At 42.7% G+C, this 20,210-nt stretch overlaps 2 protein-coding genes across 21 annotated transcripts; both read right to left on the bottom strand.

Moving 5' to 3' along the window:
- Positions 1 to 247: 247 nt before the first annotated feature.
- Positions 248 to 11,348, bottom strand: LOC125710111 (RNA-binding protein 44-like). Of its 10 annotated transcripts, XM_048979418.1 has the most exons (22): positions 11,202 to 11,348; positions 10,356 to 10,452; positions 9,731 to 9,887; positions 9,130 to 9,184; positions 8,652 to 8,758; positions 8,413 to 8,487; positions 8,275 to 8,323; positions 7,603 to 7,724; positions 6,838 to 6,923; positions 5,784 to 6,383; positions 5,051 to 5,112; positions 4,667 to 4,807; positions 4,394 to 4,559; positions 4,100 to 4,131; positions 3,926 to 4,010; positions 3,750 to 3,855; positions 3,360 to 3,458; positions 3,202 to 3,272; positions 3,023 to 3,093; positions 1,169 to 1,361; positions 764 to 1,044; positions 248 to 544 (listed from the first exon to the last, which is right to left on the bottom strand). In XM_048979418.1, exons 3-22 carry the CDS (start codon positions 9,882 to 9,884, stop codon positions 502 to 504), a joined length of 2,598 nt encoding a protein of 865 aa, XP_048835375.1. In that variant the 5' UTR covers positions 9,885 to 9,887; positions 10,356 to 10,452; positions 11,202 to 11,348; the 3' UTR covers positions 248 to 501. The 10 variants fall into 10 exon arrangements, with proteins under 10 accessions (XP_048835375.1, XP_048835374.1, XP_048835380.1 ...); XM_048979417.1 differs by lacking the exons at positions 10,356 to 10,452; positions 11,202 to 11,348 and adding an exon at positions 10,042 to 10,135; XM_048979423.1 differs by lacking the exons at positions 10,356 to 10,452; positions 11,202 to 11,348 and adding an exon at positions 10,007 to 10,105 and having other exon boundaries at positions 3,750 to 3,852; positions 3,926 to 4,007.
- Positions 11,349 to 11,549: 201 nt separating this feature from the next.
- Positions 11,550 to 19,422, bottom strand: LOC125710110 (RNA-binding protein 44-like). 11 transcript variants are annotated; one of them, XM_048979412.1, is made up of 17 exons: positions 19,079 to 19,215; positions 18,753 to 18,804; positions 18,521 to 18,648; positions 17,441 to 18,340; positions 17,181 to 17,296; positions 16,440 to 16,501; positions 15,875 to 16,027; positions 15,612 to 15,777; positions 15,003 to 15,034; positions 14,761 to 14,839; positions 14,576 to 14,690; positions 14,296 to 14,412; positions 14,141 to 14,214; positions 13,959 to 14,032; positions 12,958 to 13,186; positions 12,107 to 12,363; positions 11,550 to 11,862 (listed from the first exon to the last, which is right to left on the bottom strand). In XM_048979412.1, exons 2-17 carry the CDS (start codon positions 18,770 to 18,772, stop codon positions 11,823 to 11,825), a joined length of 2,562 nt encoding a protein of 853 aa, XP_048835369.1. In that variant the 5' UTR covers positions 18,773 to 18,804; positions 19,079 to 19,215; the 3' UTR covers positions 11,550 to 11,822. The 11 variants fall into 11 exon arrangements, with proteins under 11 accessions (XP_048835369.1, XP_048835364.1, XP_048835362.1 ...); XM_048979407.1 differs by having other exon boundaries at positions 17,181 to 18,340; positions 18,753 to 18,799; positions 19,206 to 19,422; XM_048979405.1 differs by having other exon boundaries at positions 17,181 to 18,340; positions 19,206 to 19,422.
- Positions 19,423 to 20,210: the final 788 nt, after the last annotated feature.

Genomic DNA, 20,210 nt, shown 5'->3' on the forward strand with positions numbered 1-20,210 from the left:
AGACAACCAAATATTATTATTATTATTATTATTATTATTATTTATTATTATTATTATTATTAAGCCCCATGCCCATGAATAACTTTTTGAGATTCATCAATCAATTAAATCAAGTTAAAATGCTTCTTTTCCACTGACCTGATCAGACAGATTCCGGAAGATCTTCAGCTGTAGGCCAATGCTTTTTAAACGGCATCAGTACAATACAGTTTGACAGGGACAAAATAAATTTGTAGATGCAGAAAAATGTTCTTAGTGGTTTATTTCAGTAATTCCAAATGTAACAAAAGTTTTGGGGGTTATAAGAACAATGTCAAACAAAGAATCATTGATGTGAACACTGAGTGCCCCAAATTCCAGGAAGGAAAAATCCTTAGCTTTGAGCAACAGAACAAAAGAAAGTCAAATTGCCGTTTACTAAAACAAAGGAAATAACAAAAATGTGCATAACTGGTTAACAGACTGTTCAAAGTAAATTACCGCTTTCTTTAAACGCAACCTTTACAGCATTTGAGCTGGTTCATTCCATTTAGGGTCTTCATTTCTACACAAAAAAAGATGAAGCAAGTTAAAAACAGAAATGACTCCTGTGCTCATGCCCTATGGTATAAATCGGTGCACTTCCCAGTTATGATGGCATACAGGCAACAGATTATCAATAATGTTTGACTGAGTCTCTCTGCAAGTCAGGTTAGTAGGAACTGAACTTATTAGTTACTGCCAGATATACATTTTACTTATCTACCTTTACAGATGCACTCACACTCGCAAACTGACCTCTTCTGAGGGTGCACGTTTCAGCAGGGTGGATGTCATCTCCACGATGGTCTCCTGCGGCAGGTCGCTGAGGAAGCCGCTGCGTCCCGCCAGAAGCTCCAGGAGAGCATCCATGATGCTCCTCTGGGCCAGTCCCGGGTGTCGCAATGACAGCTGTGCCATGAGGGCACCAAAGCCGTCCGCGACAGTACGTCTGGGCACAAAGACGCCGCATGATGTGGGTGATTCCAGGACATTCACAAGCTTCTCCAAAGGCGGTGAAAGACCCTGAAGCACAGCAGGCTTGTCAAGGTGACTACCAATGCCTGAAGACACTCCATAGACCAAGGGCTCTCAACGTGATCAAAATGAATGGCACCTGTGTACACACACACACACACACTGTACTCACCTTAACCACAACAGCAGGTGTGTCGCCTACAGATCTGCAGGACTTCACACTGCATGCTTGTTTCTGCGGGCCTAGCCCTGTACCATCTGGGATCTGCTTGCCCTCGATGGATTGCCCCTTAACCACATGACCGTTCAGGTCTTCGACTGCTCTTTCGGGAGCACTGGGAGCCAGGACTGATACAGTGGCCGTCCTTACAGAAGGTATATGCACACATTTCATTAAGCAATTACCAAGAAAACGACAGGCACTACTCACTTTAAAATTTGTGGCGTTCTTTGCAAGGCTCTAGATTGCAACCGAAATGGTCGCATATGCAACCTTTTTTTGAAAGTGGGGGTTTAAAATTAAACTTGGTCACATCTGTGCCAGTGTATGAAAATCGTCAGGTTGGTTTGCTACTGCACAGGTACTGTGTTAACGAACTGTGATTGAAAGTTTTTTTCCTTCTTCCCTGGTTCAGTTTCTCATCTTACTTGCACCTGGGAGTATATACATATACGTGCACTGATGATAAAATGCGGAAGTTGTGGTGTTAAAATGTCGCAAAGGATGCAGTCTACAGCTGATTATTAAAAAAAAAAAAAAAAAAAAAAAAAAAAAAAAACAGAATGAAAAGAAAGAGGAAGAGGCTGGTGGAGAGGGAGAGCCAAAGAGAGGTCCAGAGGCATGTGACGATGAGAGGTTATTAAAGCTAATGTTCAGAGAGTAACGCCTTCACATTCATGCTTTTGACATTCGAGGATTCGGTCATTCACGAGTTGGCCGTGAACAATTAAACAGGAATATTTTGGGAGCTTGCCGAAAGATCGCAGAAACATAAGCCAAAAACAAATACTGAAAATGATTTGGGTTGCATGAAATTATATAATACATAGATATTACTAATATGTAATATTTGTTTGTGTACGTGCATACCAAAAATCTCGGCATGGGTACGGCGTGCATCTGTCTCGGTAACCTGCCTCACTCGCATAGCTGTCCAAGTGACTGTGGAATGTCTCGTGTCTCTCAGGAACTTTTAAACTTTTCAGTGTTAATTTTACATTTTTAATAGAGTCAAAAATGAAGTGCTCCCAGTGCATGTAGCAGTAGCTTTGTACACACAGGGGCATAATTCAGATGGTTTGTATATTACATACAAATGTCATGAAAACGACGAAATAATTTGACACACAGAGTGTCAAATTACCATTTAGAAATGAATAAATGGACTTTTAGGTTCTGATTCAGACTAGCAGACTATCTGTAGTGGTTAAGGGTGCCTTTATTTATGATGAGTATTACTGACAAATTGTCATATTTGCAGGGATCTGTGCCCCCTAACACTCACTAACTGAAGGGGGCAAATCAAGTCTTGAATCACTGTCAGTCTCATCAATACAGAAACCAGGTTATGAAAATTAGGACAACTATTCTTGAACATGTAAGGACATTGATTAACGGTGCATCAAAAAGAAGGGTGCGACCAAATGATGTGCTGGTGCGACCAACTGGAAAAGCTGGTAGCACCAGTGCTACCACTGGAAGAGAGTCTGGAGCCCTGAGTTCACAGAGTTTCACCTGCAGATTACGGTTGTATCAGCTTCCTATGCCCCCTGAAAGCTGAGCATACAGTTTAAAAATAATTCTGTACTGTGGTAACGCAACACCTCAGAACCTGCGTGATCTACTGCTGCAGTTTAGTTTTTATTTAGTGCTTCCCTACGGAGCACAGTTCTCGCACACTCTGTACAACCGATCTAAACTCATTTTGCACAACTGGTTTGGTTTGTAAATTGCGTAAAGTGACCTTGAGCTCTGGAAAGGCGCTATATAAATGAAACATTATTAATTATAATTTTTAAACCATACCTGACATTCTTGAAGAAAATTGCCGTTTTAACACCGGATGACTGATATTTTCCAAACTGGTCAACATTATTCTAGAAAAAATTAAATTCACAGGGTAATGCTGCCACCTGCAGGTTACATGCGTTTTAAAATCTTCTGCATTTCAGTATTTCATTAGAAATGTATTGTTTCCACATCACCTCAGCTGAGTCATTAGGGAGGTCTTTGACACCCAGGAAGTACTGATCCAATTCCTGCTCATGAAAGAATCCTAGAAGTGAATATGGGACCAAATTATACGTCTGTTGACATGCATAGTGCGTCAGCTGAGGACAGCGTGATGTTCTGCTCATGTTACCTTCCCCCTGGATCTCACTATCCTTCTCAGCTGCTGTGCTGTGGCTCTTCTGTCCCTCCTGTCTGGATTTATTTGTGCTAGATTCTTTACACAAAGATTCTAGTCAAAGACGACCACATAAGACTATCAGACAGAAATACCACATAAAGTCCATCAGAAAAGAATATATGATCTAACCCAGTGCTGGGAAACCCTGGACGGTCCATGTTTTTGCTTCCTCTCAGCTCCCAGCACACCTGTTCCGGGAATTTGGTGTTCTTGACTGGCTGGGAGCTGAGAGGGAGCAAAAACGTGGACTGTCCGTGGTTCCCCGAGAACTGGGTTGGGAAACACTGATCTAAAGAATGACTGCAGCATCCACCCACAACATCATTTTGGAAACCTTGTTACCTGGTTCTGGTGCACCTATGGTCCTAATCGGCAAAGCACCATTCTTCCCAAATAGGCTACTATCTTGATGGGTAAATGCCTCGGTTTTTTCATTTAGTCCTTCCTGCTAGACAGAGAGCGAGAGCACAGAAGACACTCACATTGGACTGTGTTGTCTCTAAGCGAGGATGTCTTACCTTCAGGGAAGTGATGATCCTGCATTCAAGTCCCTGTCCTCCTCCCCCAGAGCTTTCAGTCAACATGGATTCTTCACAGAAGCTGCTAAGAACAAAGTGGTCAGGAATAGGAGGTATGGATTTGCTAGTATAGCCAATCTCCCTTAATAAGCAGAGCTACGCAAAAATCCATACCATGATTCGTTTTGAGGAGCAGACTTTATTTCCTAGGACAAAATACAAGCAGGTATAAGCATCACATACTCAACAACTCACACTTACTCCAGAACGTGGATAATAATTTCATCGTTAAAATGACATTCATCACTGTTCTCCAGCAGATCCTGTTTAGTTTCTTATTTTCTCTTAAACTGTTGTGGCCCCTGTTTGTTCCTCATTTATGCCAACATCTAACAGATGGGCATCGTGTCTGTGATGGTCAGACAGACACAGCTGGTTTCCACTGACGAGTCTGCCGCTACAACTCACCTCTGCTGGGATATAGCAACCCTCAGAGGCGATCTTCTGGCAGTCCACGGACAAAGGGCGGAGTTGGTCCAGGGCCACTCCAGACAGGATGTTCTTCCTCATCTCTTGGTAGTTGTCCTCTAGGATCTGAAGAACTTCAATCATGCTCTCCGGCATAATATTTTTTCTAAGAAGGTGATGACATTTATACTGATACGGAGATCCAGAAAAACAAAAGCAGGGGAGGTAAAAGACATTGACACGTTCCTAGTAAACTTGCAAGCCGAACCTCACCCCAGAAGAAAGCGGCTGCCTTCCAATGAAGTGCAATAGCGCCCCCAGCAGTACTGCTGACACATCGCATGCTGCAGGGCAAGGAGGCTCAGTTCGGCCTGTACTGCCCTCTGGTGGCTACTACGCTCCTTCCCTTCAAAGCTGACAGAAGAGAACACGTATGCATCGAGCTACTGAATGTGGGTTCACACACAAAAAGTAGTCAAACGTGACTAACATTTTCAAGAAGACTCAAAAATGTCTAGAACAGTGTTTCCCAATTCAGGTCTCGGGCAGCCACGGAAAGTTCACGGCAGCTGGGAGGGAGCAAAAATGTACACTGGGTATGGTCCCTGAGGACCGGATTGGGAAACTGGTCTAGAATATTGTGAGAAAGCTCTTTACCTTTTCAATTTCTCTTTCAGTGACCCCACTTCTGCTTCCACAAGCTTTAATCTGATGAATTCCTAATCAAACCAATTAGGAGACAACAAAAGCAGGCAGAGAACCAACAAATTAGCAATTGAATAGATGATAAATACACTGTATAATAAAGCAGGTGCTACCACACAGCTGCAGACCTTAAGCAAAACTGTCTGACCATTCTGAAGGTCTGGCTACAGCTAGAAGTAGTATCAGTAACTCAGAGAAGGGAACCATCACCTGGAACATGCTTGACAGGAACTATATAGCAGTGTTGCCCAACCCAGTCCTTGGGAACACACAGCCAGTCCACATTTTTGCTCTCTCCATGCTCCCTGCCAGATGGTCCACATTTTTGCATGTTGATTGTCCCCAAAGACTGGACGGAGAAACACTGCTATAGATATCAAAAAAATACTTCTCATTGTGATAATAGTAGACGCTGGCATGGAACTACGAGGAAAATCCATCAATGCTTTGACCATGATGCCCATACGTTGGCCTGAGATCAGGGTTATACAAACCACCACGAGCCAGCTGACTGAAATCATCAGTGTGATCTAAGATGTGAAAAGGCAGCCTCACCATGTAGAATCTGTCCATAACTTTGCAGAAGAATAATATGGTTGGGCAGCAGTACAGAAACTGCCATGCATGACCCGTGTAATAAACAATTAAACTAGTGATGCTCTGAATACTGAATTAAAAGAGTAACCTGTTTGAAATAGTCCAGGTCAGCCATATAGACATCAGTGATGGTGGATTTCTCAGCTGTAGACACTGACAGCGTCTGGGCATCCTGGTCCATTGTGGAGAGTTCTGTGCTGGTGACGGCATCGCACTGTACAATCTGCCGTTCCAGGCTGCACATTTTCTTCACTCTTGTACTCTGCCTGTCACTTGACGACATGACATTGCCCCCGAGGTCACCATTAATTTCTTCTGACTGGTTCATTGCCACCTTGCCATCCACAGCCAGGAACCTCTGGGATGTTACAGGCCTGCTGCTTCTTGCCTTGTCCTGGGCAGTCCATGGAAAACAATCTTCATATGCAGACTGACTGGCTCCTTCTGTACATTTTTGACCAAAACCAGCCTCTCCCACCGCACTAAAATCAGGATCTTGCTGATGCAACAGGTCTTCCATGCGCTCAGCATGACCTTCCTGCTCTGGGATCCACTGGAACACCTCCGAGGTACCATGAGCAAAAGACTGCTCTTTAATAACACTGTGATACTCCTTTTTTGGGTCATTTCCACTTCGGACAGTTCCTCGATGGTCAATATCCATCCACTTAGTAGAACTGTAATTGCACTACAAATCAGAAAGACACTTATCAGAACAGAAGCAGTAAACCAACCAGAAACATCTGGGTTAAGGACAGTTAACTGAATACTGCGATGGGCTGGCCCCCCGTCCTGAGTTGTTCCCTGCCTCGTATGCATAGCTTCCGGGATAGGCCCCAGACCCCACGCATCCCAGAAGGATACGTGGTTTGGAAAATGGATGGATGGATAGTTAACTGAATATCACTATACCGCATGAATGTACAGCAGAAGTCATCGTTATTGAAATCTCCTCTACTAATGGTATTTCCCCTTTGATTCCAACACATGGGAGAAGCTTACCTGATCAGATGGCTCCAGAGTCTGAGACCTACGAACTTTTGATCGCACTGGATGAGTTTCTATAATGTGACAGCTCTTTAAGTTTACTGACAGCTATCCTGCAGAGCTACAAGACAGTCCGCAGACAGGGGAGTCCTGACCTGCTGATTCATCGCGCTCTCATCCGAGCTGCGGAGATTGAGCTCCTTTTCAAAGGCGTTCGGAAGTAGGATCACCTTCTTTTCCACTGTTGGAAACGACAATACATCTTTATACCAAGCTTGTGAGCAGTCATTGTTGAAATTCAGTATTATAGCACATCATGTATTTGGGACTAAACTTTGTTACTTCTGAAATGTTCATGGGCAGGAGGAAGTTTGATAATTATCGAGCGTAACTGATACATTCACTTCAGTGTTGAAAAGTTAATTTATTGGGAACTAGTTATCCATTTAAGTTAGAGGAGTCATATTTAAAGATGCCATTTGCAGATACAGACACTCCCAGGCTTACAATGGACCGTGTTGTGAAGGGTACAATTTTTCCATTAATTACTTGAGAGACTTAACACTTTATTATAAAACAGGCTTTGTTTTAATGATTTTGCCTAACTGTAGGCTAATGTAAGTGTTCTAAGCACGTTTAACGTAGGCTAGGCTAGGCTATGATGTTTGTTAGGTTAGTTTTACTGTATTAAAATGCATTTTCGCCTTACGATAAAGCTTTCGGAAAGTAACCCTCATAACCTGGGAAGCGTCTGTCCTCAAAAATTACAGACAATCTGCAGCATTTCAAACAAGAGAGAAACCGTACTTCTCAAACATTTTACAGATTGGCTCTTTTAAACAGCTTTTACAGATGGACATAATCACACATTTTCCGTTCAAACGTCTTTGCGGAATTAATGATCGGGGAGGAGGACACACCTGACAGAAAAGCCTCCTGAGGACTGGCCCTGGCTTTGCAGCACTGTCCGCACATCCTGGCAGCAGAGGAAGTACTTGGTGAATAGCACCAGCAGCACTGAGAAGATCTGCAGTGAGAAGATCTAAAGGAGCGGGAGGAAACGGAGGCGGTGAAATGAGGGCAGCCACTGGCCACTGCACGTTATCAGTCTTCTTTATTCACAAAATAAAACCACAAATGAGGAAAGGTAAGGAGCAGGCACTGATTACAGTGTGTTGCCGCATCCACCACATGACAAACCATCTCAGGGATGAGAACCTGAGTGCAGCCATGTGGCGGGAGATACTTCAGCACCACACTAGTTCAAATGAACCAGTGTGAGGTTTTTTCCCCGACGGCTGGAGTGCCAATCCTGCCACCAACCCCAGGTTTCCTCTGTAAGCTGGAGGACCTCCTTATAGGGCTGGATGTAGATGCAACCCTAATGTCATACCCAGGATGAAGCAATGGCATGTTAAGGGCCCAACAGAGTAAAACCACTCAGGGTACTCACGGGACTTGAACCAGCAACCTTCTGATTACTGGCACAGGTCCCTAGCCACAGAGTCACAGCTTCCTTTTAACCACAAAGCTTTTTGCTATATTGTTTGAAAGAATTAAACATCTTTGGGGAAAAGTGGATGAATATGTACTCAGTCAAGGCTGGAGTTTCCTCTGCTCTGTGCACTCCTCTGATTTCCTCTGCAAGGTGCAGAAACAGGTTATTCTTACCATGTGGAATATGCATATTATGGCTACTGTATAAAAATGCGAATGGGTCCAAAACTCACCTTTCACGTAGACCACCTCTCCCGTTACACCAAGCGCTGGGTGTTTCTGAAGAAAAACGCGCAGACCTCCGTTCTCTGCCGGAATAAATCGATGGTGAGTTGGACAATTTCGATAAACTTGTTTAGCTGGTTAAAAAATGAGATTGTGTTCATTGGAATAGACAGGCAATGTAAAGACAAACCCGACAAAGTTAATTAACGTGCAAAACACTAAGCAGATGAAAATCTGTGGCTGTTACCCTTTATGAGGTGTCGGTCTTCGACAGGAAGACACAAGTACCAGTCCAGCAATTTCTGGTCAGTCATTTCCAACATTATTGGACCTTTTATCAAGTCATAGAGAGACCTGAAAAAGATGTCGATGCATCGGACAGTGCAGCAAAACCTCTCACTCACCATAAAAGAAGCTTTAACAGAACAGCTGGCAACCGATCGATTGCCATTGACAGGTTGATCTCTAAAACATTCTCTGTCGATTGCTACTGTACCGTCACCTTCACAAAGAGCAAATTGGGGTGGACCCAAGCTGGTTGGAAAATATACCATCATGACTCAATATCCCACCAGATTATTTTCTTTATAAAAGTAGCTTTCGCTGTAAAAATGGCTGGAGATCACTGCTCTATAATTACAGAATAGATCCTATCATAAAAAAATGGTGCTAAGGTCCATAATACACCTCAGGTGAAAAGGCTTGTAAAAGATGAACAGAGTTACCTGTGGATGAGAAACACCTTGGCTTCATTAGAAGATTGGGTTGCTTTGGGAAAAGCTGAAATATAGCAGAGGTTTATTTTCTATATTATATATATATATATATATATATATATATATATATATATATATATATATATATATATATATATATATATATCCATCCTTTATTAACATTTTAAAACTTGGCAAAGAAGACTGCCAACCTGAAATACCATCCATATGAAATCTAAGCTAAATTACAATAAATGACATGTTAAATATGCACATTACATAAGCCCTACAGTCACTGTATGCCATCAATGAGGTCGCCATACTGTAGCTATGTTACAACAAAAAATAAACATCTTTTATATATTTTTATGGCACTACCGTCACTGGAACCGTCTTAGAAAGAGCTTTCCAAAAGTAAAAAATTGGTAATTCACCAGGGGCTGTATCAGGATGTAGGACTTCTTGCTTAGCCAGATAACTTATGACACCCCAGTTTAAACGGACTTTATCTTCGTTCACTCACATTTACCATACTTCCTTAAATCCGACATGTTATCCGGCTAAGCAAGAAAGCCGGCTTCGTGATACAGGCCCCAGACGAGTTTCTTACCAGGAAAGCCTCTCCACGCTGCCACTGTCTGATTCACGTGGACGGACGGGGGCCACTGCAGAGCTCCAGCAGCATGTCTGGACATCTCGGCGCCATTCTCCAAATGAAGGGGCAATGTGGTCAGAAAAGGGATGTTATAATACGGATTCCACATGTTCTGGAAAAGTAAAGAGTCACACGCAATATTACGCACAACTATATATATATTGGTTAACTTTATAGCTACAATGTTTCTCAATGTAAAACGAAATGCTGAAGGTTACAAACTGCCATAACCTGTCGTACAAATGAATCTGCACAGCTTCACTGACCCTCTAATCAACAGGTGCGGTTTAACGGGCGCGATCCTTAACGTAGTTATAGCGCCGACGTACTACGCAATTTGACGCCAAGCCTGGGGTGGCGCTGTTGGGCATAGCAGCTCTTAAAATGGTATGGATGGTACAAAAATAAGAATTTTACTAAGACTGGGCTTTAGGCAACTTACAATACACAATGCATTGCTATTATTGGTAACAAAAACTTAAACAACATACGAAAATAAAATAAAAACTGCAACTAAGCAAGAACTATAAATATTGCTTCGGAAACTAAATGAAATAAAATGAAAACAAATGTAAAATACTTCCTGTTGCCGGTTTTACTGCATATTATTGGGTGCGTTCGACTTGGGCTTGTGTCTGTCTACAGCTGACGTGACGTGGAGCGCGATCTGCCGGCGGCTGCAGGAGTGGAGAATAAAGTGACTGCAGTTAAGTCTGGCAACTTCTACTCCTCATAGTGTGCGAAACTTGACTGCAATGGCAGCACTGCCAGAAGGGTGTAGATAAGTCTATACAAATATCACCTGCATGCACGTTACTTCTTTTACAATAACCAACTCCTGATCCAAACTGTTAGCAATGGGAAAAAACTATTGTGTATAGTGGCCCTGTATAAGATATAGCTGCCAGGAAAAAGATCAAATACATTTATTCCAAGGATTCAAAGTTTTTATTGTCATGATTCAGAGTACAATGCAATGGGTTTGCATAACTGTCTGCACATCTTGTGAGATATCTGTCATCTAGCTACGCGCGTATTACGTCACGATTTGTGCGTAGCGGGCATTCTACCAGGGAATGTCGGAGACGTCCGTCACACAGATGCATAAAGTTCTGCATTTCTTTTCAATGTTAAAAAAAGTTTCATATAAACTAAATGTACAGCGTGTGCTCAGGACTATGAAAAGCGAATGTTCAGGCGAATGGGACAGGCATTTCTTCGTATCATTTGAAGGAAGTAATCTACCACACAATTAACCATAAAGTGTAAATGCAGGTGCAATGAGGCGCCGTAACGGTTTCTTAAATGGTCATAATGCGTGAATTCACAGCTTCATCTCAAGGTAGGGTGCCGAACTGTTATTTAGATACACTCAAAAAATGCAAACAGGACCAGCGACTGCGACGCAGATGAACGTCAAGTTTACCAGTCGGTTCTCCCTTTTTTTTGCCTTGATTTGTACGATCCTAAGGTATACAAAAGAAACTTAAATTCGGGGTTTTCTTGTTGCTGTTGTCATTCGTACCCCGGTAAAATGGCCGCCGCCTCGTTTTCATTTATGCCTACCACAAACAATGACGTCAGCTTAATACAATCCATTGATAACTTTAAATTCCTATTACGGACTAACATCCTATTCAAGGTGATTGGAACTTACCCAGTGGACTCCATGACCAGTTATTAAAAACAAATGAAAATGTAATAATACACATTAATGTGTACTGAAATGTCCACATTGTTATACTCTGTACTGAAAGGAACTTCCTGCAGTGTATAGATTTAGCCTTTTATTGAAAAACGTTTACAGATTTTTCTTATTCAAAATTTTCAGTATCTTAACAAAACCAGAAACCCTGTCATCTATATAAGCTAATCCAGTTTTCCATACCTTATTTTAATGTGACAAAACAAAAAAGATCAACAGTTGTGACTTATCACATTAAATAAATGCAAAAGATTAATCCTAAACATTTAAACTCTGGATTTAAGAACAATATTATAATTAACGATACACCAAAATACAATAAGCATTAAAATGCTTTGTATTTTAATTTCCATTTATTTTATTGGCATCTTCTTTTTGGAACCTGAAAGGACAAAAATATTTTTGACTACAGTGAAATAGAGAGATGCTCCCTAGGAAATGTCTATTCTTAATAAAATATATGTCTGTTACTGAATAGCAAAAAGGTTATTAGTAGTAGAACAATATGAATGCTGGAAATACTGCATGTGTTAGACTGAACACAAGAACACACTACACATATGAACAAGGTATGGTTGTTACTGATGAATCAAGCTTCTAAGTCAAACTGAGTGCTGCAAATTAACCTCTCTTTTATGGCCAGAGGAGGGTGCCTTAGAAGAGCTGATGTCATCTCCACGACAGCCTTTAAGGGTAGGCCACTGAGGAAGCCCTGGTGATTCGCTTGTAGCTCCAGTAGGCTGTTGACGATTCTTTGCCGGCTCGCTTCAGGGTGTCGCTCCGAAAGTTTGGCCATTATGGTGTCGAGGCTGCTCGTGGTGGTGCGGTGCTGATGCGTGAGTGTTTCTGGAGACGTGACTGATTCCTTGATATTCATCAGGTTCTGCAGACCACATTGGACATGCTGTGAATGACATACTTTACACCAGCCTATCCAGCAGTCTTTACACTAGCATTACACCAGCCTATCCAGCAGCCTTTACACCAGCGTTACACCCGCCTATCCAGCAGCCTTTACACCAGAGTTACACCTGCCTATCCAGCAGCCATACAGCAGCATTTACATCAATGCTAACACCAGTCTACACAGCATCTGTACAGCAGCCTTTACACTAGCATTACACCAGCCTATCCAGCCTTTACACCAGTGTTACACCCGCCTATCCAGCAGCCATACAGCAGCATTTACATCATCCTCACACCAGCCCATGCAGTAGCCTTTAGGGCAGATGTTAGACTTTCTGTCAGCCTTTATGTCACCCATTGCTCCAGCTTTTACACCAATTTGCACCAGACTTTACACCAACCGTACACCAGAGGTCTACTGAAAGTCTGCAAACCTGAAAGGTTATGCAAATGTTTCATCTAAAGCACAGATGGAATACAATCAGAAGGAAGGAGCTCGTTCTGTTTTCATTACACATATGGAGATGATCCAGGCAAGACTGAAGATCAGTTACAGAAGGGATTTACCCACCTTGGTGATAGGTACTCTATGCTTTGAGGCCTGTGTAATACACACAGACCTCACTTTGTTATTCTGGCAGGAATGTGACTTGGAGAACTGCCCCTTGTGGACTGATTCAGCTGAGAGCATTGTGCCTAGGTGCTCCACCTTGATTGTGTACCCCTGGATGGTGTGACCATTCAGGTCCTTGATCGCTCTGTTGGCACTCCTGAGACAATCAACTGTCACAATGGCCGCCCTAGGCAAGGTCCAGAACAGATTAATACTCATGCACGGTGCCATCCACTTCTCTGATGATATTCTACTGCTTGTTTATCAGGAAAAGTGTTTCCATGAACTCAAAAAGAAAGTAACCAAAAAATTAAAGACAGATGCATAGCAACTTCGACGTTTCCTATGTCTGCAGAGCTCTGAGGTACAAGACATACATGTTCTGCCCTAGAGAGCAATTTTCACTTTGAAAACAAAAGGGTGAAGATGGAAAGTAGGGCTGCCTGATTATAGGAAATTATTAATTATTTTGGTCAATAATGAAATTACGATTAGTTAACAGAACTCTCTATATAATGCATGTATTGAATTCTATAAAAACTTACTTTTTTAACAGTGGATTTCCTTGAAATATAAATATAGTTCAACTAAGATACAAATAAAAACAGGCTGGAAAGGGGTGCGGTGGATTTATAACACCAGACGGGAGCATCGCTGCGAAATGAAATGCGGCATAATAATCGTTTTATCTCGATTATTTTGTTTTGATAATCATTGGAAGCCAAAATCGTAACTGAAATTAAAATTCGATTAATTTCCCAGCCTTAATGGGAAGCTCAAAATTCTAAGCCCTGCAAGCTTATGATGCTTTTAAAAAAAAGACTAAACCCACAATTCCTGTCGAACACATTAGTGCTGGGGGGGTCCCTAGCTCTCATCTGTATTCATTTGATGGCCTCTAACAAATGAGAGGTTGCAGACCTCATCTGTAGAATAGTTAGCCTATAGAACGACTGTACCTCTGTTTGCTCCTGAACGGTGCCATCTGGACATTAGATACCTGATACTTTCTAAACCAGACTGTTACCTCCTCCTGCAGAGAATATGAAATATTCACTGTGATGCTGCTACCTCTTAGCTTAGATGGGTTACTCCTGGCTCCTACATGCACCTAAAAGGACATGCATCATCCCTACATTACCTCAGTCACATTACAAGGGAGTTCTGAGGCATACAGGAGGACATCTTCATCAGTTTCCTTCTTATCACAACATCCTAGAAGTGAATACGGGGGCAAATTAAAAGCTCTTTAATCACATTTACAGTGTGGTCAGAGATACCACTTTGGCATTTTACCCATTGTATCTTCTTCGGGGATCTTAAGATGACCGTCATCCACTTTTTGATGAGCCTCCATCTTGATGCTTTCAAGGTCCTCTTCTGCATCATACCAAGCCTCACTTGTGTTGGACTCTGCACAAAACCAGCCACCTTACAGACCCATTCGAGAATAAATATCCCCAGCAGAAGCTGTATACTCTACTGCAACTCAGTATTGCCAGAATAATATGCTACTTAGACAAAGACTTCCTTTTTACGCTACATATGAGCAACATCCAGTTGCAAACCTTCTTACCTAGAGGGGGTCCATGTGTGACCCCACCCTGCCCAATGCATGCAGCCGTCCCTTCACACTGGTTATTACCTGGCTCTGTATTTATCTCCGCTGGCCTTTCCTTTGGATCTTGCTGCTAGATGTAAAACAAGCAAAAACAATCAGACTGTCAGAGTGTTCTTCTGCAGGAGAATAATGTGTCATACCTGGAGGGCCGGAGTGTCCCTTCTGCCTGTGCAGGAGTCACCGTGTACAGTCAGCTGGGAATTCTGCGACTGAACGCTGCTGCAGAGAGCAAAGGACTGCATTAGGTAGGTCAGACAGGGCTGGATTCCTAAGCAGGTATTGTGCAGTGCAGAAGGCTGGTAAGGAAATAGAGCAAGTCTATCAAACTGAGGCGGAGGTGACCTTCACATCACAGAAAGCAAAGAGTGCAAGGTGTCCATACCCCTGTCTGTCTTCTAACACAATCTTGGCTATCTAGAAAAATAAGACATAAGAAGAGAGGAGGATCATAATACACTCTCCATGAATGAGGTTTAAGACACAGGATATGTGTTTACTTGGAATGACACTTTGCTCACAAGTTAGCAAACGTAAATGACGTATCTACAAACACCCAGGAAATGTCTCTCTTGGTGAAGAGACAGGGTTGACTGGTCGAGAAGCATTCATTTTGTTCTGAATCGTTCCTTAATGGCTATTAAGGAACACATGATGTGTTCATGTTCTCCTAATTTTGCTGAGAATTCCTCTACCATGGTTTCATCCCTCAGTCCAAAAACATGCAATTAGGTGAACTGGTATTTCTAAACATACCTAGTGATTCTGTGTGTGTGTCTGTGTGTGTGTCTGTGTCCAGTCTATCCAAGCTGTTCCCCTGGTGTAATGCTGCCTGAGATACCTACAGGACAAGCAATTAGAAGATGGATGGATGCATAGGAAATGTTTTAATATTCCACTTAAGGGTTTTTAAGGCTGTTTCAAACTTGTTGTGATATGATATTAGAGGAAGATTAAGTAGCAACAGATTTCTGAGCCTGAAGCTACCGCTCACCTCTGCTGGGATGTAGCACCCCTTAGAGGCAATCCTCTGGCAGTCCACAGACAGGGGGCGGAGCTGGTCCAGAGGCACGCCAGACAGGACCTTCCTCCTCATCTCTTGGTAGTCATTTTCTAGGTTCTGGAGAACTTGCATCAAGCTGTTTGGGATTTCTCTTTTTCTAAAAGGGTAACACATTTCACATCCATTACAAGTCAGATTTAGTTAAATGTATGCAAACCAACACATTCCCATTGCATCTACAAGCTGAACCTCACCCCAGCAGGAGGCGGCTGCCTTCAGGCGAAGTGCGATAGCGCCTCCAACAGTGTTGCTGGCACATTGCATGCTGTAGAGCCAAGAGGCGTAGCTCAGCATGCAGTGCTCTCTGGGCAGCGCCACAGCACAGACTACGTTCACCCCAAGCAGGGCTTTAAGAGAGGAGAATATTCAGAAGCCATAATAAGTGGTTCCACAGCTACATGCTGGAGGCAGCTGTGTTCCACACGAAAATAAAACGATTCCATAATGAAAATCTTTCAGTCACTTAACCTATCTGGAAAATGCCCTTCAGTCAGGGTCAAACACTCACAGGACACTCGCAAACTCACAGCACTTTACATCTAAACATGATCTAGACCGAGGAGGAAAATAGGACTACCCAGGGAGATTCCATAAAAACACAAAAGAAAACATGTTCATAAAAACTGAGCTTTAACCCATAACCCTAGACATGGCTGGTGACTCACTGAGCCTGTAAATCACCAAGAGTCACTCAATGATCTGAACAGCAAAGCTGCCAAATGACTGCTAATTTACCAATATTGAATAAATCCAGATCACCTTGCTAAATTCTCTTTCAGTTGCTTCAGTTCTGCTTGCGCCAGTCTTAATTTCTTAAATTCCTGCAAAAAAGACAGTTGCACTTTGTATTATTTAAAAGTTATTTAAATCAAACATAAAGTTCTATCCTGTTCCCACAGAGGAGCCCTCCTACGCGCACATAACATTCTGCCGCAAAAATCCGTAGCCGCCAATCAGATATACGTAGCCCCCAATCAGATATACGTAGCCCTTAATCAAATATACATAGCCCCCAATTAGATATACATAGCCCCCAATCAGATATACATAGCCCCCAATCAGATATACGTAGCCCCCAAGCATATATACGTAGCCCCCAAGCATATATACGTAGCCCCCAAGCATATATACGTAGCCCCCAAGCATATATACGTAGCCCCCAAGCAGATATACGTAGCCCCCAATCAGATATACAGAGCCCCCAGTCAGATATACGTAGCCCCCAATCAGATATATGTAGCCCCCAACTGAGCTCCTATTAAAGCACAATCCTTTTTGAACGGCTGATTATACACTGCCAAGGCTACATAATAGCTGGGATCTGCCAACTGGTCTCTCCAGCACACCTGTTAGGATCTTGCAGGTCTTTTAAGAGAGCATCCTTCCAGTGAGGTCTAGTGCTCTCTATTCACATTAATAAACAAACAAATCAGCTTTGTGGTTACTACATAATGAGTACAAGTAATTTCCTCAGTTTTTTTTTCAAATGAATTTAATTACCTCTGTGATGTAATCTAGATCTTTCATGTAGACATCAGTGTTTACAAACTTCTCAGCTGTGGGGATTGGCAGCTTCTGGATCTCCTGGTCTCGTTTGGAGCCAAGTAAGAAGGGGTCTGTATTGAGAGCAACATCACACTGTGTACCTTTGGGTTCTGTGCTGGTGGACCTGCTCACCATGAAGCTGACAGTGAAATCCTGACCAGCATCCCCTGACTGCCTCTCTGTGACCCTCGCACACAAAGCCAGACATCGCTCACATGGAATGAAGTCACTGCTGCCCTCGTCTCCCAGTGCAGACAGAAAAGAATCTTCACATATAGATGGGTTGGCTTTTTCTTTACATTTCTTACGTAGATCACTCTCCTCTTCATGTGAGCCGCTTGACTGCTGTAACTTGTCTTGATATTGCATTAGTGTATGAATGTTGTCTTCATGATCACCCTTTCTGATAAGTCCGCATGGATGAAACATTGTAGCACTCGATCCCTGAAGAGTGGGATCCTCTGCACGTACGCTGTGATACTCAAAGCTGCTTTGGTGACAACTCCAATCATCTTCTCTATCCAAAAGATCACTCTCTGTACACAGTGCAGGATCACTTTGATCTGAAACACCCGCAGGAGTACAAAAACAACTATTCTCCACCATTGCAACATCCAACAACTCACTACCAAGTGACATTACTTGTTCAGACTTGGAATCATGAATTACTAACTGGCTCCCTTTCATGCACTCTTTGGATATGCAGTCAAATTCTGTGCTGTTGGAACGGCAAGATTCTGGAAGGCTCTCCAGCTCCAGTCCAATCACCTCTGCAGTTTTCTCACGAGACAGGCTGCAGTGCTTCTTAGCACACACCGCCAGCTCCAAATCAAAGGACAAGTTCGTCTGGACAGCAAAGTCTTTGTAAACTGAGGTACTCTTAATGTGAAACTTCTCGTTTTTCTGCTGAGGTATCTGGTGAGAACCTAGTGCTCCTTGCTGCAAAGTGGGAGCTTCTACAACGTGAATGCTGCTGCAGGCTGACTTGAAACCATCCTGCAGGTCACTCACATGGTCCTCCAACTGTTCCTCATAGACCTGTTCTCTTCTGAAGTCTCCAGGGGAACCCAATGTGTGCCTGTTGGCGTTAAAGACATCCAGCTCCCCCGTACAGGCTACATTATTTAAAAACAAAAATAACAAAAAGAGTGTTTTAGAAGGTACATTTAATACATTGTAATGATTGTAATGTTATTGTACAATTTTATATTGATTTTGCATCTAGTCTTTGTGTTTTACTCATGTTTATGTTATTTCAGAGTAATTAATATTATATAAGTATAAAAATAACATACCTGACTGGCACATTGTTTTTTGAGGCTTTAAAATAGTTATCTTACAGTGCGGGCACCTCTCTGTATTAATGGGACAGCTGGTCCCACACTTTTGGCAGTAAAACATATGGTAAATAGTCGTTTTTGACCTTACAGAGGGAGGAAGAAATATGCATGAGGCATAAAAATGCACATTGCATAAATATTCAATTAAAACATAAATTATGATTAAATTATAATGTTCAAAATGTACTTGTTACTGCTTGAGGTCATCGTTCCCTAGGCTTCCCAGGATGTCTTCTGCGCTGTAAAACAAGAACGGTAATATTAAGAGTACTTAAAGAATATTTTCTGCAAAATAAAACCAAATATATGTATGCGTTTATCTATTATTTTTCCAAGATTATGGCTACAGTCTCAAGGCCCGCAAGACCAGGCGGCAGCAGAGGCTGCCGTTTTACTACAACCTGACCTAATGCTTCACTTAGTACATACAAATGAACATACGAAGCATAAAGCAACGGGCAATCGGATTACCGCTAAAGCTTAACCATAAAAACCTAACCATTACGACTGTACCTGTCTAATTCGACTCTAATTCTAATTCGTTAATGACGGATTTCCGCTTCAAGGTAAGATGAAAATGCGCGGTTAACAACGGTTACGTGGGTGTCGGAACTGTAGTTTTTCGCTCGGCAACGCGCACCACAGCTCCCTCTATCGGTCTTCGTGGTCTCTACAGTCGCCCAGCGATGCCCAGCGTAGCTCCCCCTGTCGGGGATCGTAGTCCCTACAGTCGTGGCCCGTCTCCCTGTGACGTTCAGCGCAGCTCCCCCTGTCGGTTTTCTCGGTTTCTTCAGCCGCAGATAGTCGCCTGGAGACTTGCCGCGCAGCTCCCCCTATCGGGAACGATGGTTCTTACAGTCGTGGCTCATCGCCCGGTGACGCGCAGCGCATCTCCCGCTGTCGGGATCGTGGTCCGTGCTGTCTTGGCCCGTGCTGCGCAGCTCCCCCTGTCGATTTTCTCTGTCTCTGCAGCCGCGGCCGGTCGTTAGGCAGCATAATCATCTACATTTAAAAACCACATTAATTAATTAATTATGTATGTAATGATGGAAGAAACTAGGGACTTTGTCATTAGAATGTAAAAGTACACATAATGAATCCTGTGAGTCGGGATGCTTTTTAACAACTTCCACGTGCGCGCAGCGGTCACCTTCTTCGCGGTCTCTACCTGCAATGCCGCACTGAACAGCTACGCCATGTTGGGGGATGGGAAGGGTGTCAAGGACGCTGTTAGGTTAGCGCGGTGTGGGGGAAATAAGAAAACATTGTGAAAGACCAGAAGACGAATATTTCAAAATGGATAAACAAAATCTATCAGGGGCTCAATACCATGTAATTAAAAGTAAGGAGGAGAGACGTACTAAATTTTCTTTGGATTATCGACGCTCTATTTATTTGTTTGTCAAATTATTTATTGCGTCATTATATTATCATTATATTATACAACGAACCATCTTTATTACTTTACTCTTATCGTTAGCAAATTTATTTTGACATCGGATGTAACGGTGTCGGGCGCGGCGTTAGGTGTAAGGTCATTCTGACTAGGTGTTCTGAAAATCCATATCCATCTTCTCCCGTGATACTTTTCTATGGCACGCTGACATACCATAAAAGCTTCGTGTACTGTAAAGTGTTGGAGAAA

The sequence above is a fragment of the Brienomyrus brachyistius genome, chromosome 16, assembly GCF_023856365.1.
Source record: "Brienomyrus brachyistius isolate T26 chromosome 16, BBRACH_0.4, whole genome shotgun sequence".
Classification (NCBI taxonomy): domain Eukaryota; kingdom Metazoa; phylum Chordata; class Actinopteri; order Osteoglossiformes; family Mormyridae; genus Brienomyrus; species Brienomyrus brachyistius.

Excerpts from the sequence above, each read along its gene's own strand:
- LOC125710111 (XM_048979418.1), bottom strand. The coding sequence starts at position 9,884 with ATGTGGAATCCGTATTATAACATCCCTTTTCTGACCACATTGCCCCTT. Across the intron at positions 4,808-5,050 it reads CTGAAAGAGAAATTGAAAAG|CTTTGAAGGGAAGGAGCGTA; the intron begins GTAAAGAGCTTT and ends CTCTTCTGTCAG. Across the intron at positions 3,273-3,359 it reads TAGTGAGATCCAGGGGGAAG|GATTCTTTCATGAGCAGGAA; the intron begins GTAACATGAGCA and ends ATTCACTTCTAG.
- LOC125710110 (XM_048979407.1), bottom strand. The coding sequence starts at position 18,772 with ATGACCTCAAGCAGTAACAA. Across the intron at positions 14,413-14,575 it reads CACACATGGACCCCCTCTAG|AGTCCAACACAAGTGAGGCT; the intron begins GTAAGAAGGTTT and ends GGTTTTGTGCAG. Across the intron at positions 14,215-14,295 it reads CCCCGAAGAAGATACAATGG|GATGTTGTGATAAGAAGGAA; the intron begins GTAAAATGCCAA and ends ATTCACTTCTAG.